The 16,281-nt window shown below is 41.4% G+C and overlaps 1 protein-coding gene across 3 annotated transcripts in view; it reads left to right on the top strand.

Annotated features, from left to right (window-relative positions):
* Positions 1–201: 201 nt before the first annotated feature.
* The window catches only part of CCNI (cyclin I), a 30,531-nt gene continuing 14,451 nt past the window's right edge, over positions 202–16,281 (top strand). For 2 of the 3 annotated variants that reach the window (XM_050790879.1, XM_050790878.1), the window contains exons 1-2: positions 202–2,386; positions 11,811–11,967. In XM_050790879.1, the coding sequence (XP_050646836.1) occupies positions 11,854–11,967 (114 nt within the window). In that variant the 5' untranslated portion in view covers positions 202–2,386; positions 11,811–11,853. The remainder of the gene's footprint in view (positions 2,387–11,810; positions 11,968–16,281) is intronic. The other variant, XM_050790880.1, reaches the window with a different exon arrangement.

The following is a 16,281-nucleotide window of genomic DNA, read 5'->3' as shown; positions in this document are numbered from 1 at the left end:
TAAAAACGTTTTTGCATGGACAAGTATTTTCATTTCTCTTGGATATATATTTAAGAGTGGAATTTGCATTACTTTTATTGGAGTGAAAATCAGAAGCAATTTCATGGTCTAACAACGGAATTATGTTACACTCTCAATAGTATTATGCAGAAATGCTACACTCTCAAGAGAAACATGCAGAAAAATGGTGGCTTTGTTGAATGAAGACCAAATAATAATAGGCTACATGAAGTGAAAAAAAGAAAAAAAAAAAAAGGATACAACCCACTTGAAATCCTCCTAGGGCTTCCCATGGGACTTCCCATTCCTTCTTCTGTTCTATGGCATCTGTCCTCTGCTTCCACATCCTGCCTCAGTTGTCTGAGGGCCAACCACACTAGCTTTCAGAGATTCTTAGAAACGTCCCAGCTTCGGAGCCTTTTCACATAGCTTCCTCTGCTTGTATCATTCTTTGCCCAGTGGTTTCAAGTCTCATCTTAAATGTCACTTCTTCAGAAAAACCTCTGATATCCCAAACCAGGAGAAAGGCAAGTGTTTCCATAGCAGCCGGAGATTTTCCATCTTAATGGTTTTGATACTAGAATTGTTTACTTGGTCAAATATTGAGAGCCTTTTATATGCAGGGATACAGGGTGAAACAAAACATGCAAGATCCCTGCCACTTGCGACCTTATATTCTAGGGAGGGGATACATGTACCAGTGAACAAATAAATGCACTTGGTAATTTTACATACTGATAGCTCAATGGTTATCCTCTGTTTGGACTGTAAACTCCATGAAGGCAGGAGCTATGTCTGTCTGGGCTACTTCCAGTTTGCTGAGACTCTGGCCACTAAATAAGCTCAATACATATTTTTTCACTGACAAAACAAGTATATGAAAGACAGAAATGGAAAAAAAACGGGACTTCTATAAATGGAGATCTAGCTCTTCCTCTTTCAATACTTTCTGTAATACTACATAGCTTTAAATAATTAAATCAATTAAAATAGCAAAAAGTTACTCTTTGTAGTAACAGAACCCCAAATAAAACCCATTTATGTCACCACACACTCGTTAAGTACCTGGTAATAAAACCTATTCTGAAATACCCAGACGTGTTGGTTAAGTGGATAAAATCCAATTGACGCATTGCCAAACAGGTTCCTCCCCGTCAGCAGCATAGTTTATAGTTTTTCACAGAGGCCTTAAGCACCCATCATTTGATTCTCCCTCATTTTCCGATTTCTAAAACCCTTTAGAATCTCCCTCCACCCACACGATGTGGCAGCGAGAAAAACCGCAATTCTATTTACACGTCAATGGTAAGAGAACACATAATATTTTGCCAGGTCAACAAATTTGCAAGATCTCCACCCAAGAGAACAGTATCCCCTTTCCAGTGAATCATTCTAAGACGCTGGAGACGAGTAGGGCTAGATAAAACCAAGCTACCCTAAGGCTGGACCAGAGGAGCCGATCGTGAGCTACCTTCCCCCAAGCGCAGCGCTCGGCAGCCTCTTTCTTCCCCAGGCGCATGCGCAGCACACTCCCCGGCCACCACACGCCTCCTCCATGGGGTCGGGAGACGTTGACGTCACCGTGCAGTCTGCAAGCAACCCTTCCGCTCCTTCAAGGAAAATGAGTCCACGGATTTTCTTAGCCCCCAGAAAATGTCCTCCCTCTTTCCATCCCAGTGTCAACGACTTCCCCAGCCCGTCTCCTTTCGGCCGGACTTCTCTGTACTTTCGTTGGACCAGAAAGGCGGAGGGAGGGAAGAGGAAGGGTGAAAGACCAATTCCGTGTTGTTTACAAGGAGTAGGCGAGTCTAGGAATCGGTCCGCGAGGGCGGAGCCGAGGAAGCCGGCACTTCTTCTTTCTTTCCCCTCCCTCCCCAGCCTTCCCCGCGAGCGGACGCGGCAGCGCCTCTGTCTCGCTTTTTCTTATTTTTTCCCCCCTTTCCCCTTTCTTTTTTTTTTTTTTTTTCTTTTCTTTTCCCCCCTCCCCCCCTTTCACCATTTCCTCTCGGAGGCGCTTTCCCCGGGCAGGGGCAGAGCCGGTCTCACCCCCCCGCCTCTCCCCGGCCCCCGCCGCCCTATGGCTAGAGGGAGCCCCCTCCCCACCCAAGCTCGAGCGGCGGCGGCCTCAGGCCGGGGGTCATCATGGAACTAATTCGCTGACCGACCCAGCACCCGCAGCCGTGCGTGCCGCTCGAGCGCCAGCGCCGGCGCCCCCCGACCCGCTTCCCCCTCTTCTCCCTCCTCAATCGGCCCCGTAGTCCCGCGCGCACCGCCGCCGCGCGCCGATGAGAATGAGGTGGTAACGGGCCCCCGGATGACCCCGCGTCACCACTGTGAGGCCTACAGCTCAGCCGGGGAGGAGGAGGAGGAGGAAGAGGAGGAGAAGGTGAGGGGCGGGGGCGGGGGCGGGGGCGGGGGGCTCGACGCGTCTCCGCGGCCGGCTTACGCGCTGGGGCCTCGCTGCTGCCCCCGCGCTGCCCCATTGGCAGCGCCCGTGGCCGCGCGCTGCTCGCTGGAGACCCGCCCTCCTGCATCCCCCAGCCCGGGGAACCTCGGGGCAGCCCTCTTCGTCCTCTCCGGCCCAAACCGACCCGGCACCTGCCCAGTTGAAAACAGCGCTGCTGTGTTCCTTTTCGGGCCAATTTTTCTGTCAGCGAGTAACTTTTTTTGTGGCAGCGGCAAATTAGCTACTCTGTAGTGCGTGTTGGAGGCTTTACGAGCCTGTGTTAATACACAAAGAAGGGGACACACCCCCACCCTCAGGTTGAACGATCCTGCTGGGACACCAGGAAGATTACTAACTTTGCACAGCGGAGTGAATGCCAAATGAATGGGGTGAACCTGCGGTGCTGTGAAATTCGGGGGAGGGCAACGTTACCCAGGGCTTGGTGTGGGTGGGTGGTGGGAATCCGGAGGAGGTGAGATTTGAGTTGTACCCTAAAGGCTCGATTAAATAACTGAAATTTGAAAGGAGGACAAAGAGGCCTCTGCTGGAGCTAGGAGGTTCCGTTACAGATCCTTTTGGCAGAAGTTGACATTTGGGTAGCAAAACAGTGGAATGTGCTTCGGGAGGTAGGATGGATTCAGACTCTGAAGGGGTTTGAACTAAAATATTTATGTTTTATTCTGTCAATGGCGAGCCACTCGACTTAGAGCAGCAGGGTGTTACGGTAATGACGTTAAATAACAACACTTGATGAGGCTGATTATCTGCCAGGCATTCTCCTAAACGGCTTGCAATTCATTTAATCCTCCCAAGGCTGGTAGTAGGAGCCTCATCTTACAGATGAGGAAAACTGAGACGCCTCAAGATTAAGTAATTTTCTCCTTAGGCAACACGGCTAAAACCCGGTAACCAGAATTAAGCCTAACTCTATGCTGTGTGGTATCTGTCCTGAAAATGAGTTTGTTAACAGTGTTAGCTGCTTCTAGCTTTTCCAGGTCATTTGTGGCAGATGAAATAAAAAGGATTGGACAAATAGATTAAGAAATAATGGACGGAATAGATTTAGATTGGCTAGTCTGGGACCAGAGAATCTCCGAGAGATTCTGAGCCCCTGGACTAGAAATTTCTTGATACCGATGAAGGGCCGACTAAAGTTCAGGAAAGACGATCTGTAGTTACAGATAGTTTATGTGGTAATGTGACATCCTAGTAGGTTAGAATGGAACTTAGCATGTGTCTTGGTCAAAATTGGAAACTTGAGTGTGTCCCTGTTTTATGTTGATTGTGTAATACATTAAAAATGAAGAATATTCATCTTCCTGTGTATGTTTCTTCGTCTTTAAAATGGGCTTTATGGCTGAAATGGGGGTGTAGTAAGAAAAATAAAAATAAAAAACTCGAAAAAAAGGGCTTCCCACAATTTGATTAAATTGTGGGAAGGTTACATGAGTTAATATGGCATAGCGCTTTGAACAATAGGCCGTCAAGTAGTAAGCACTCAGTGCTTTTACTTGTTAAGCTCTTTACAAGTGAAGATATTAATTATTAGGCATATGCTCAACTCCGGAGATTAACATCAAATAATTCATTATTAGAAAAGGCAAGTCTACCAATAATCATCACAATGCAACTAGATGTAAAAGTAGAATTATGTCCAAGTACAGATGTGGGAAGGCAGAGCACAACAGCACAAATCCGGAGAGTCTTACAGACTGATGGCTACTTTAGGAAGGGAAGTATGAACTAGAGGACATACCAAGTTGAAACAACAGTGTGTACAGCCATGGAGATTAGGAAAGAGCATATACTTGGAATCGCAAATACCTTTAATTCATTGTTTCCAGTGCATAAAGTCAAGGAGGGAATAGTAAAACTTCAGTTTCTTGTATGGCCACATTAATCCCTCCTTTCAGAAGGGGAACTAAGATTCAGAAGTCAGCACCAGTACAGGATTATTAATGGAATTAGTATGATAATGATGGCAAATACAATAATAGATATTAGTGAAGTTGTTTATATTGTATACCCAGCACTGTGCAGCACTTTTCCTCAGAGGAGCAGGGGACCATGTATGTATATCTGTAATAGTTATGCTGTACAATAAGCCTTTTATAAACTATTGCCTCAGACATTAAGCTATTTGATAACCGTGGAGAAAGGAGAAGCAGCAGCAATTGAGAGAATGGAAGGAGAAATGTGAAGCTGGCATAAGGTTTGTGTGTGGAATATGCCAACCAAAATAGTCTTTTGTTATTTCCTGCTTTTCTAAAAAAGCTTGCAAAATTGGATATGACCAACGATAGACATACAGTAACAAAATAGAACTATATAGTTCTGTTTATTCAAACAGTAAAATTGTGTTTTAAATGTTTGCATTTTATTTCTTAGCAGAATTTATTAATCCAACTCAAAATGTGTTTTACACGTTAGAAAACAGGCTTGTGCACTGTCAGTAAAAGAAAACCCAAGCCCATGCTTTCTTATCATAGTATGTCTTACTAGTCTTGTCTTTTGTTCTCTCTTTATATAGAACATACATTATGACCCTTTACTGCTAAATATTTCAGAATAATAGTAATACTTTCTTACAGAATCACAGCAAAATTTTCAATTTTGGTAAATTTAGCAATCGATACATTGACTTGTGTAATCTGTCCCAGTTATCTCATTTGACCCAATAATGACCTTTACACCATTTGTCTCCTTCCAGTACTGGATCCAATTGAAGGTCAGGTATTGCAGTTTCTTTTCTATTTTTTTTTTTTTTTGGAGACAGAGTGTCCCTCTGTTGTCCAGGTTGGAATTCAGCTTATTGGTATATTTAAGTTTGGGGGGTAATAGGTGTTTTATAGTTATATTTTTAGGGTTGGTGTTGGTATGTAGTAGGTGTTGTTAGTGTAGTGGGTTGTTGTTATGGGTGTGTAGGTTTAGTTTATTTTATGTGTTATGTTAGTGTTTAGTTTAGTATGTGTTATTAGGTGTGTTTTGGGGGGTTTTTATTTGTTTTTAGGTATAGGTTTTAGGTTATAGTTGTAGAGGTGTTTTGTAGTAGTGGCGTAATCGGCTAAATGCAACCTCCACCTCCTGGGTTCAAGTGATTCTTCTGCCTCAGCCTACCGAGTGACTGGGGCCGCAGGCGTGCACTGCTACGCCTGGCTCATTTTTGCGTTTTTAGTAGAGATGGGTCTTACCATGTTGGCCAGGCTGGTCTCCAACTCCTGGCCTCAAGTGATCCGCCTACCTTGGCCTCCCAAAGTGCTGGGAGTACAGGCATGAGCCACCCTGTGCAGCAATTTTTTGTGGCCTCAATCTGCAACATCCCCAAAGGTATCCCCCATTGTTTTTGTCTTGCAATTATTTGTATCCCATTTTTATTTTATTTTATTTATTTATTTTTTTTTTTAGAGATTGGGTCTCACTTTGTTACCCAGGCTGGAGTGAGGTAGTGTAATCATAGCTGACTGCAGCCTCAAACTCCTGGGCTTATGTAATCCTCCCACCTGAGCCTCCTGAGTAGCTGAGACTACGGGCAGGCGTATGATATCATGCCTGGCTAATTTAAAATTTTTTTTTTTTTTTGGTAGAGATGGGTCTTGCTCTGTTGCCCAGGCTGGTCTCAGACTCCTGGCCCCGAGTGCTTCCCTCCTGCCTCACAAAGTTCTGGGATCACAAGCAGGTGCCACCATGCCCTGCTATCTGTCCCATTTTTAAAAGTTTAAGGAAATTATGCCTCTTTTTACTTTGTTAGCTTTCTCCAGAGTGAGCAAAGAGTGATTCTTTTGTTTTTTTCCTATTGATAATGTTGTATTGCATTGGTTTCTGAATCTTAAAACAAGCTTGCATTCCTGGAACAAATCCCACTTGGTTATGGTGTATAATTCTTTTTTTATATTGCTGGATTCAGTTTGCTAGTATTTTGTTGAGAAATTTTGCATTTATATTCAGAAGAAATACTAATCTGTAGTTTTCTAGTGATGTCTGTCTGGTTTTGGTAGCAGGGTAATAATAACTGGCTTCAAAGAATAAGTTGGGGAGAATTTGTAAAGAATTGTTATTAGTTTTTCTGAAAATGGTTGGTAGAATTAGCCAGTGAAGCCATCTGGGCATGGATTTTTCTTTGACAGTGCTTTAAAAAATTAACTGTTTAAATCTTTGGTTTTACAACTACTCAGCTTTTTCTTTCTTTCTTTCTTTTTCTGTTTTTGTTGTTTTTTTTTTTTTTTTTTTTTTTTGGAATAATCTCACCAGTGCAGCTTTTTACTTCTTAAGTTTTGGTATTTTGTATTTCTGGGAACTGGACCATTTCATCTAAATTTTCCAATTTAGTTGCACACAGTTGTTCATAAAATTCCTTTATAATTCTTTTTGTTTCTGTAAGGTAGGTAGTAATGTCTTTTTTTTTTAGTCTTGATTTTAGTAATTTGTCCTCTGTATTTTCGTGGTCAGTCCAGCTAGCTAAAGGTTTGTCCATTTTTATCTTTTCAAAGAATCAGCTTCTGGTTTCATTGACTTTTCACTGCTGTTTTTGTATTCTCTACTTCATTAATTTTCATTCTAATATTTAATATTTCCTTGCTTCTGTCTTGCTTTAGGAACAGTTTGCTCTTCTTTTTCCATTATGTTAAAGTAGAAGATGAGGCTCTTGATTTGAGATACCTTTTTTTAGTAGAGGCATTTTCAGGTATTATTTCTAAGCACTGCTTTAATTGTATCTGATAAGTTTTGGTATGTTATGTCTTCATTTTCACCCATCTCAAAGTATTTTCTTATTTCCCATGTGACTCTAACCAGATACCTTTGTTTTAAAAAAAAAAAAAAAGTTGTTACAATATAAACATTTGAAAGTCATACTGAGGGCTTTAATTGTAGGCCATTGGAGAACAGGAATCCATTGAACCTGATTTATTTCTGTTTACATGATTCTACTTTATGTGTCTCTCTCTCTACCCATCTAAACCCTCTAAAAATAATCTTGAAATCTAGTGAAGAAACTTGAGTCACTAGTGACAGTCAGTTGTTGGGATAGCTTGTGAAGGCTGGTGGATCCATTTGGTTGTAGCTAATGGCGTGAAAGAATTATTAAAGTTCTATGGTTTTTAATAGGAGTTTGGAAGAAACCTTAGAACCTGTGAAGTCTAATCTTGACCCAAATAGCTGTTTCTTCTAAATATCTCTTGACAGATGGTCATCTAGTTTACATTCCATTTTTTTATATAGAGAAAGGTTTTCAACTGTGTTGCCCAGGCTGGTCTTGAACTACTGTGCTCCTGTGATCCTCCTGCCTTGGCCTCCCAAAGTGTTGAAATTACGGAAATCAGCCACAGCATCTGGCCTACATTCCATTTCTAATGTTAATATTTCTATCTGCATTAGAAGAAATTATAGTGAGCTTGCTCACCAAATTGTTGAAGATCTGAGAAAGGTACCAAGGGAACAAAATTGGAATCTCAATATCTCAGCAGTATGCAACAGGGATGGAATATAACAAGATGACCTTTTTTCTTTTTTATAAAGAATATTTTGTTCTGAACAAGGATGTGTCAAAACAAAAAAGGAAGGTACCCAAACGCCACACACAATGGGTTAGGGCAGGTAGGGGTAAAGCTGGCTTAACAAGGAACCTAAGAAAGTCTCTTAACAGTTTTTGTTGACTGTAAATTATATCTGAACTGATACTGAGGTGTCTTCAAAAAAAAAAGCTAACAAGGGCCACGACTGGTGGCTCACACGTGTAATCCAAGCACTTTGGGAGGCCAAGGCAGGCCGATCACTTGAGGTCAGGAGTTCGAGACCAGCCTGGCCAACATAGTGAAGCCCGTCTCTACTAAAAATACAAAAATTAGCCATATGTGGTGGTGCATGCCTGTAACCCCAGCTACTCAGGAGGCTAAGGGAGGAGAATCACTTGAGCCTGGGAGGTGGAGGTTGCAGTGAACCGAGATTGTGCCACTGCACTCCAGCCTGGGCAACAGAATGAGACTCTTGTCTCAAAAAAAAAAAAAAAAAAAAAAAAAAAAAAAAAGCCAATGATTTTAGATTGCATTTATGGTAAAACTAAAGCTGATTTAGAAGAGGCAAAATATCCTGAGGAGCTATCGAAGTTTTCAACTATGAAAAAGATGAATTGGTGTGCATGATAGCACTCTTTAAAGATTGGAAATACTGGTGTGAAAGAGATGAGATTTTGGTAGGTTAAAGTTCTGAACAAGGATGTATATAAAAAAAGAAAATGCCAGAACCCCACACACAGTGGGTTGTTGCAGGTGGGGGTAGAGTTTTTTTGGTTGTATGTTTTTGTTTTGGGCTCCAGTAGTTGGAACTGGAACAATTGGTTGGGTCTCTGTTTCATCAAAGTACTGTGCTGTGGACACAGTGAGTAATAAAAAAATGATATTGGCAGATGTGACTGCATAGAGATTTATTTCTTTAGAGACAGGGTCTCATTCTGTTGCTGGGGCTGGAGTGCAGTGGCATGATTTTGGCTCACTGCAACCTCAGCCTCCCAGGCTCAAGCCATTCTGCCACCTCAGCCTCCCACGTAGCTTGGACCACAGGCACACACCACCACGCCTGCCTAATTTTTGTATGTTTTATGGAGATGGAGTTTCACCACATTGCCCAGGCTGGTGTCAAACTCCTTGACTCAAGCAGTCTGCCCTCCGCAGCCTTCCAAAGTGCTAGGATTACAGGCCTGAGCCACTGCACCTGGCCAGGAATTTATAACATAGTTGGGGAGTTAGTGGAAAGCTGCTTTATGACATGATTAAAGAATCTAGAGTTTTTAGAAGAAATTACGTTTGAGATAGGTCTTTTTGGATTAGTATTAGTTCTTTTTCTGTTCTATTTACCCTTTGTTGTCTTAGTATGAAAATATTTTATGCTAATTATAGAAGATTTGCAAAAACTCAGGTGTTTAAAGACACAAAAATTAACAAAATCGTAATTGAGTTAAACAGAATTAGTCTCTAGTAAGTTGAGAAGCAAGTAGGTAGCATATGTGAAGTGGTACATAGGAAAGAGCTGGAGTTGGGATAGAATGTGGAAATTATAGAAGTGGTTTGCTATTTTTTGCTTTTCCAAATCTTTTATATTTTAAAAAATTGGAACTTTTTACATGTTAATTCTGGATATTTAAAAAAATTCTTAGAGCCCATGAATCTGAAGTATGTAATACAGGTACGTAGTTGAGAAAGTCACATTGTTAGTGAAATTTATAATGAAAACCAGCATTCTCCTATGCTAGGCCTTTCTCACCCTTTTCTTACTCCGCAGAGGTTAACTACTCCCAGCTCTTTCCTGCTTCTCCCGTTATTTAGCATCACATTTTCAAACAACTTGCTCTACTGCTGTGTTTTGACATTTCAGTTTGAGATATTTATGGATTTCCTACTATGAAATGTAAAGACGTGGCTTTTATTTTACCCTCTTCCAATATCCATAGTTATGTCTCCACATCCTCCCAATGTGATTTTATCATACTGTGATCTATCCAGTATTTTCATTATTATTGCTGTATAGATATTGTGATATATTATTTACTTTCTTAAACTCTTTTTTCTGAAGTTCATTACCTTTTTAGTTGCTTACCTTTCAACAAATCTAGCTGAGCCTTTTCACATTCTTTTTTGTTTTTTTTTTTTTTGAGATGGAGTCTTGCCCTGTCACCGGGCTGGAGTGCAGTGGTGCAATCTTGACTCATTGCACCCTCCGTCTCCTGGGTTCAGGCAATTTTCCTACCTCAGTCTTCCAAGTAGCTGGGATTACAGGCACCTGCCACCATGCCTGGCTAAGTTTTGTATTTTTAGTAGAGACGGGGTTTCACCATATTTGTCAGGCTGGTCTTGAACTCCTGACCTCGTGATCTGCCCACCTCCACCTCCCAAAGTGCTTAGGATTAACAGATGTGAGCCACCGTGCCCAGCCACCTTTTCACGTTCTTTAGCAGTTTCTTAATCCAATTTTCTACACACAGTCAAACCTCAAGTCTGTAGTTTGCTGCTTTTTTTTTTTTTCCCTAAACCTAGAAGCCTATGCAGTGGCTTACCCCTGTAACCCCAGTGCTTTGGGAGCCCAAGCAGGAGGATTGCTTGAGGATGGGCAACCTAGCAAAACTGCATCTCTACAAAAAAAAAAAAAAAATTACCTGGGCTTGGTGGTGTGCATCTATAGTCCCAGCTATTTGGGAGGCTGAGGCGGGAGGATCACCTGAACGCAGGAGTTCGAGGCTGCGGTGAGCCACTATACCACTGCACTCTAACCTGGGCAACAGAGTGAGACTCTGTCTCCAAATACATATAAACATAAAACCTAGAGACATTTCCCTTGGACTCTGTATTGTCTTGCACTGCTAAACTTACTATTTAGACATGCTGCTCATTTTAGAGTGCTAGTCATTGTACTGTGGAGCCTTGTAGGTGAGCACTGTTCAGTAGAACTTACTGCATTAATAGGAGTGTTCCTTTTCTGCACTGTCCGATACAGTATCCACTAGCCACATGTGGTTACTGAAGTAAGACTATTGTGACTGAAGAAACAAGTTTTTTTGTTTGTTTGTTTTTGAGACGGAGTCTCACCCTGTTGCCCAGACTGGAGTGCGATGGCGTGATCTCAGCTCACTGCAACCTCCGCCTCCCATGTTCAAAGGATTCTCCTGCCTCAGCCTCCCGAGTAGCTGGGATTACAGGCACCCGCCAGCATGCCCAGCTAATTTTTGTGTTTTCAGTAGTGACAGGGTTTCACCATGTTGGCCAGGCTGGTCTCCAACTCCTGACCTAGTGATCCACCTGCCTTGGCTTTCCAAAGTGCTGGGATTACAGGCATAAGCCACCACGCCTGGCCAGTTTTTAAATTTTATTCAGCTCATATTTAAATATCTACATGTGTAGCTGATGGATACGGAATTGGAAGCACAATTTAAGATGATTTCATACTGAAAAAGTGGGAATGAGTAGGATTTAATGTAATTGATATATTCTCTTTTTAATGAAGGAAAAATGTTAGTGGCCCTTGTCTGATTAGGTTTTTAAGAGGAATGTTTGAAATAATTCTAGGAATTCCTGGTGAAGAAGTCAGTAACAAAGTTTTGACAATTTGAAACATTAATAACATCTTTTGATCAAGGTCCAAAGGTTCTATCAATTACGTGGCCTTGTTTTTATTCTCTTTATAACTGAATTTCAGATTTAAAGTGTGGATGTTTTAGATAACTGATTATTTTGGCATTTTAATATGATATTTTAAAGAGCTGTAAAATCCTATACTGCCTCATAGCATTCTTATGTTGTTTTATGAGTTGCTTAATAAGTACTTTATATAATGCTACACTTACTCTGTAACTAATTTTAAAACATATTTGATTTTGTAGGTAGCTACATCAAGCTGGCTAGCAGGCAGATCCAAAGGATATCATGAAGTTTCCAGGGCCTTTGGAAAACCAGAGATTGTCTTTCCTGTTGGAAAAGGCAATCACTAGGGAAGCGCAGATGTGGAAAGTGAATGTGCGGAAAATGCCTTCAAATCAGGTAATGATTTAAGACCGATTAATTTTATTAGAAATAAGCATACCACTGCCATACATAATAATATCTTGACACTGCATTGGAGGAATTTGTACCATTTAAGGATGTGCTATATTTGAGAGACATCTCCCTGTTTCTTTTTTGTGTAACAGGGTCTCACTCTGTCATCCAGTCTGGAGTGCTGTGGCATGATCTCAGCTCACTGCATCCCGCGCCTCCCTGGCTCAAGCCATCCTCTCACCTCAACCTCCTGAGTAGCTGGGACTGCAGGCACATGCCACCATGCCTGGCTAATTTTTTGTATTTTTGGTAGAGATGGAGTTTCACCATGTTGCCCAGCCTAGTTTGGAAGTCCTGAGCTCAAGCAATCCACCAGCCTTGGCCTCTCAAAGTGCTGGGATTATAGGCGTGAGCCACCATGCCCAGCCTCGTCTTTTTAAAAACTCCTGCTCCTACTGTAGCCGTTTCTTTCTGAAACAAGAGTTAACTGTTTTTGTTTGTTGACCTGTTTTGTTGTTATCTGAGATACAGCTTTAGGAATATAGTTAAGTTCGTTTTCTTTCCTCATAATCTATACTAACAGTAGTAACCTTCTTTAGATACATAGTTTATAGTTAGCCAGAGGCTGAACATCTTCATACCATTGTCTTTAGTCAACCAAAAACCTACTCTTTCATCAGTAGCGATAAGGAGTTCATGTGAACTACTAAGGTAATACCAATGTTGGAAGCTTTTTAGAAGATAGCCAGCTGGCCTCTTAACTACTGTTGGCTGTATAGTTTTTCTTGTAGAAATTTTTATACTTCTATCATATATAATTATTTTTCACAAATAACTGTGAAGTTTATCCACTCCAAAAGTTCATCGTATAAGATGTCTTATATATCTTTTACTCTTAATATCTAACATGGTGCTTGGAAAATAGAATAGTGGTCAAATGTTCTTTTAATATGCATTAGTGAACGAATGGCAAATATGTAAGTTCCTCCTGTGTTGTTTTAGGCTATCCTTTGCTCATTGGTTTTGAAAGCATATATGCCTTTTTAATTCAATTCTAATTTTTCCAACTTATATCATTCTTTACCACAAGCTGAAGAAATACATTCTTCATTTACTGTTACTTGTCATTTTGCAAACTGATTAGTTAACCGGAATGTGGAGTGTTTATACATACACTATCTCATTTAATATCTCATTTAATCCTTTGAAAAAGTAGGCAGTAGTCCCAATTTACTCAAGACTTTAATAGAATGATAGTAATAGAATGATAATTTGGGCTGGACGCAGTGGCTCTCGCCTGTAATCCCAGCACTTTGGGAGGCTGAGGTGGGCAGATCACCTGAGGTCAGGCGTTCGAGACCAACCATGGTCAACATGGTGAAACCCTGTCTCTACTAAAAATACAAAAATTAGCTGGGTGTGGTGACTCATTCCTGTGACCCAGCTACTTGGAAGGCTGAGGCATGAGAATTGCTTGAACCCAGGAGGCAGAGGTTGCAGTGAGCCGAGATCGCACCACTGCACTCGAGCCTGGGTGACAGGGTGAGACTCCATCTCAAAAAAAAGTTATAATTTGATCCTTTTCCTAAGGTAGTCCTCTTCCTGTGATACTTTTTGTTGTTGTTGTTTTATATTTTTGTGTGCATGTGTGATTTTTAGATTAGTTGGGAATTCAAGTTATTTAGCAAATGTCTGGTGAGTATCTGCCATACTCTAGGCACTATTCTAGGCACTGGGGATACAACAGGAGAAAATAAATTCCTTCCCTTATGTTGTGACATTCTAGTGAGCCTCAAAGCTTTTTTATAGCTGCTTGTAGGACCATTCCTTTCCTCCTCCTGCTATCTCCTTGAGTCAGCATGTAACCAACAATAATATGTTTTTACAGCCTGGTCTTTGAAGATGATATTCTACCTAGATTGTAGTATATTGCTATATTACCAAATAATCTGACCTATTTCTTTCTTTCTTTCTTTTTTTTTGGTGGAGAAGGAGTTTTTATCTTGTTGCCCAGGTTGGAGTGCAATGGCATGATCTTAGCTCACTGTAACCTCGGCCTCCTGGGCTCAAGTGATTCTCTTGCCTCAGCTTCCCAAGTAGCTGGGATTACAGGCACCCGCCACCACACCTGGCTAATTTTTGTATTTTTAGTAGGGACAGGGTTTCACCGTGTTGGCCAGACTGGTCTCCAACTCCTCACCTCAGGTAATCTGCCTGCCTCAGTAACCCAAAGTGCTGGGATTACAGGCGTGAGCAACCATGCCCAAATCTGGCCTATTTCTGTAGGTGATTTAACAAATACTGGTGTGGTAATACCAGAGAACAGAATAGTATCAGAACTTCTGAGAGAGACCCACTTCTTCAGGATTTGCCTTTAGTAATGCCAAGTAGAAGTCGTATTTAATACTTACAAAATTTGGGTAGCCTTGGTCTGGTGGGGATAGGAGATAAGAATAGGGGTAAAAGGCTATATAGGGGCTTGAGTTGCTTGCCAGGGTAACCCCCAGGGGACACTTCTCTATTCAATTTTTTTTTGTTGTTTTTTTGTTTTTTTTGAGACAGAGTCTTGCTCTGTCACCCAGGCTGGAGTGCACTGGCACCATCTCAGCTCACTGCAAGCTCCGCCTCCCGGGTTCACTCTGTTCACCTGCTGCAGCCTCCTGAGTAGCTGGGACTACAGGCGCCCACCACAACGCCCGGCTAATTTTTTGTATTTTTTAGTAGAGACGGGTTTCACCGTCTTAGCCAGGATGGTCTTGATCTCCTGACCTCGTGATCCGCCCGCCTCGGCCTCCCAAAGTGCTGGGATTACAGGTGTAAGCCACCGCATTCAGCCACTTCTCTATTCTAGTTCTAACTCTTTTATTTTCTTCTAAGGGACTGGCATTTTTTTTTTTTTTTTTTACCTCCCTTTCCACTGTTGCTCTCACTTTTCTAATTTTGTTTTGAAGTGTTGGTAAAAATGGAAAAATAAGGTATTTTTAAGCTTTCTCTTATGCCTTTTTCCTCCAGTTTCCTTCTAACTTCCCCTGCCCCAACTATATTTTGAAGTCAGTCTCTCACATAATTCTTGTTTAATTTGCATCGCCTATCCCCTAATTTAGGACAGCGTGGTCAGGCAAGAATATTATATACCTATCACTCATCTTCTATGTGTTTCTGCCACATTCTGCTTCCCTTATGATAGCACAAAGTATTATAATTTTCTGGTGATCTGATTGTGAGGTTCCTTGAGGGGTATGGTTGTGTCATTTTTGTTTACTTGCATATAATAGACTGAAAGTAAGCATTTCAGTGAATGGTGTTTATCATTTCTTTATGATTCATTCAGGTACCTTACTGTGTTCTTGGCACTTGCAGACAACTTCTTTTATATTATGTAATTGTACTTTCAAGTTCATGATAATTTTGTTACATGAATTTGGGGAAAACATTGAAACTGGTCAAAGTGCACACACTTTCAGGTGTTCTCAATTTATTTTGCCAAAGTGCTTTTGATTTACAAAGATAAAACCCTGCCACAAATTGTTTATATACAGATGACTTTCAGTAGAATTTTAGAACTCTAAGGAATCTTAAAAAACAGGTTGTTAACAACTTTTCTAGTCATTCTCATCTGGAGTTTGGTTTGCTGCTACCTACTTCATCAAAGCCAAAAGCAAAAATTCGATTATTATTATTTTTTTTTTCTGAGACAGGGGCTCACTCTGTCGCCCAGGCTGGGGTGCAGTGGCTCCATCACAGTTCACTGCAGCCTCTCTTTCCCAGGCTCAAGTGATCCTCCCACCTCAGCCTCCCAAGTAGCTGAGATCACAGGCACGCACCACCACGCCTAATTTTTTTATTTGTGGAGAAGAAGGCTCACTGTGTTACCCAGGCTGGTTTCAAACTCCTGGGCTCAAGCAATTTTCCTGCCTTGGCCCCCTACAGTAGTGGGATTACAATTGTGAGGCATGCCAAGAAATTTTTTAAAAAATGTTGAACGTCACAGGTGTAATGAGATGCTGTTGGAGCATAGGAAGGTACTTAGCCCAACTTGAATTATCAGGAAAAGTACCTGGTGGGGAATAACATCAAAATAGCTCTCAAGAGATACATAATAAAGCAGGTGAGATAGAGAAGGGAGCGCGTTCCAGGCAGAAGGAGCAATACGAACAAAGGAGCAGTGATGTAAAATAGCATAGCAGGGGCAAGGAAGGATCATAAATAGAAGTTACTGCTCTTAGAGCATGGAGTTTAAGACAAAGTGATGGAAGATGTTTGAGGTTAGAGAGGTAGGTCATAGATTTGTATGCTATGCTGGGGAATTGTACTTAA

The sequence above is a fragment of the Macaca thibetana genome, chromosome 5 (assembly GCF_024542745.1).
Source record: "Macaca thibetana thibetana isolate TM-01 chromosome 5, ASM2454274v1, whole genome shotgun sequence".
In the NCBI taxonomy this organism is placed as follows: domain Eukaryota; kingdom Metazoa; phylum Chordata; class Mammalia; order Primates; family Cercopithecidae; genus Macaca; species Macaca thibetana.
The sequence above is the reverse complement of the archived record's forward strand: the minus strand, read 5'-3'. Positions and strand labels throughout refer to the sequence as shown.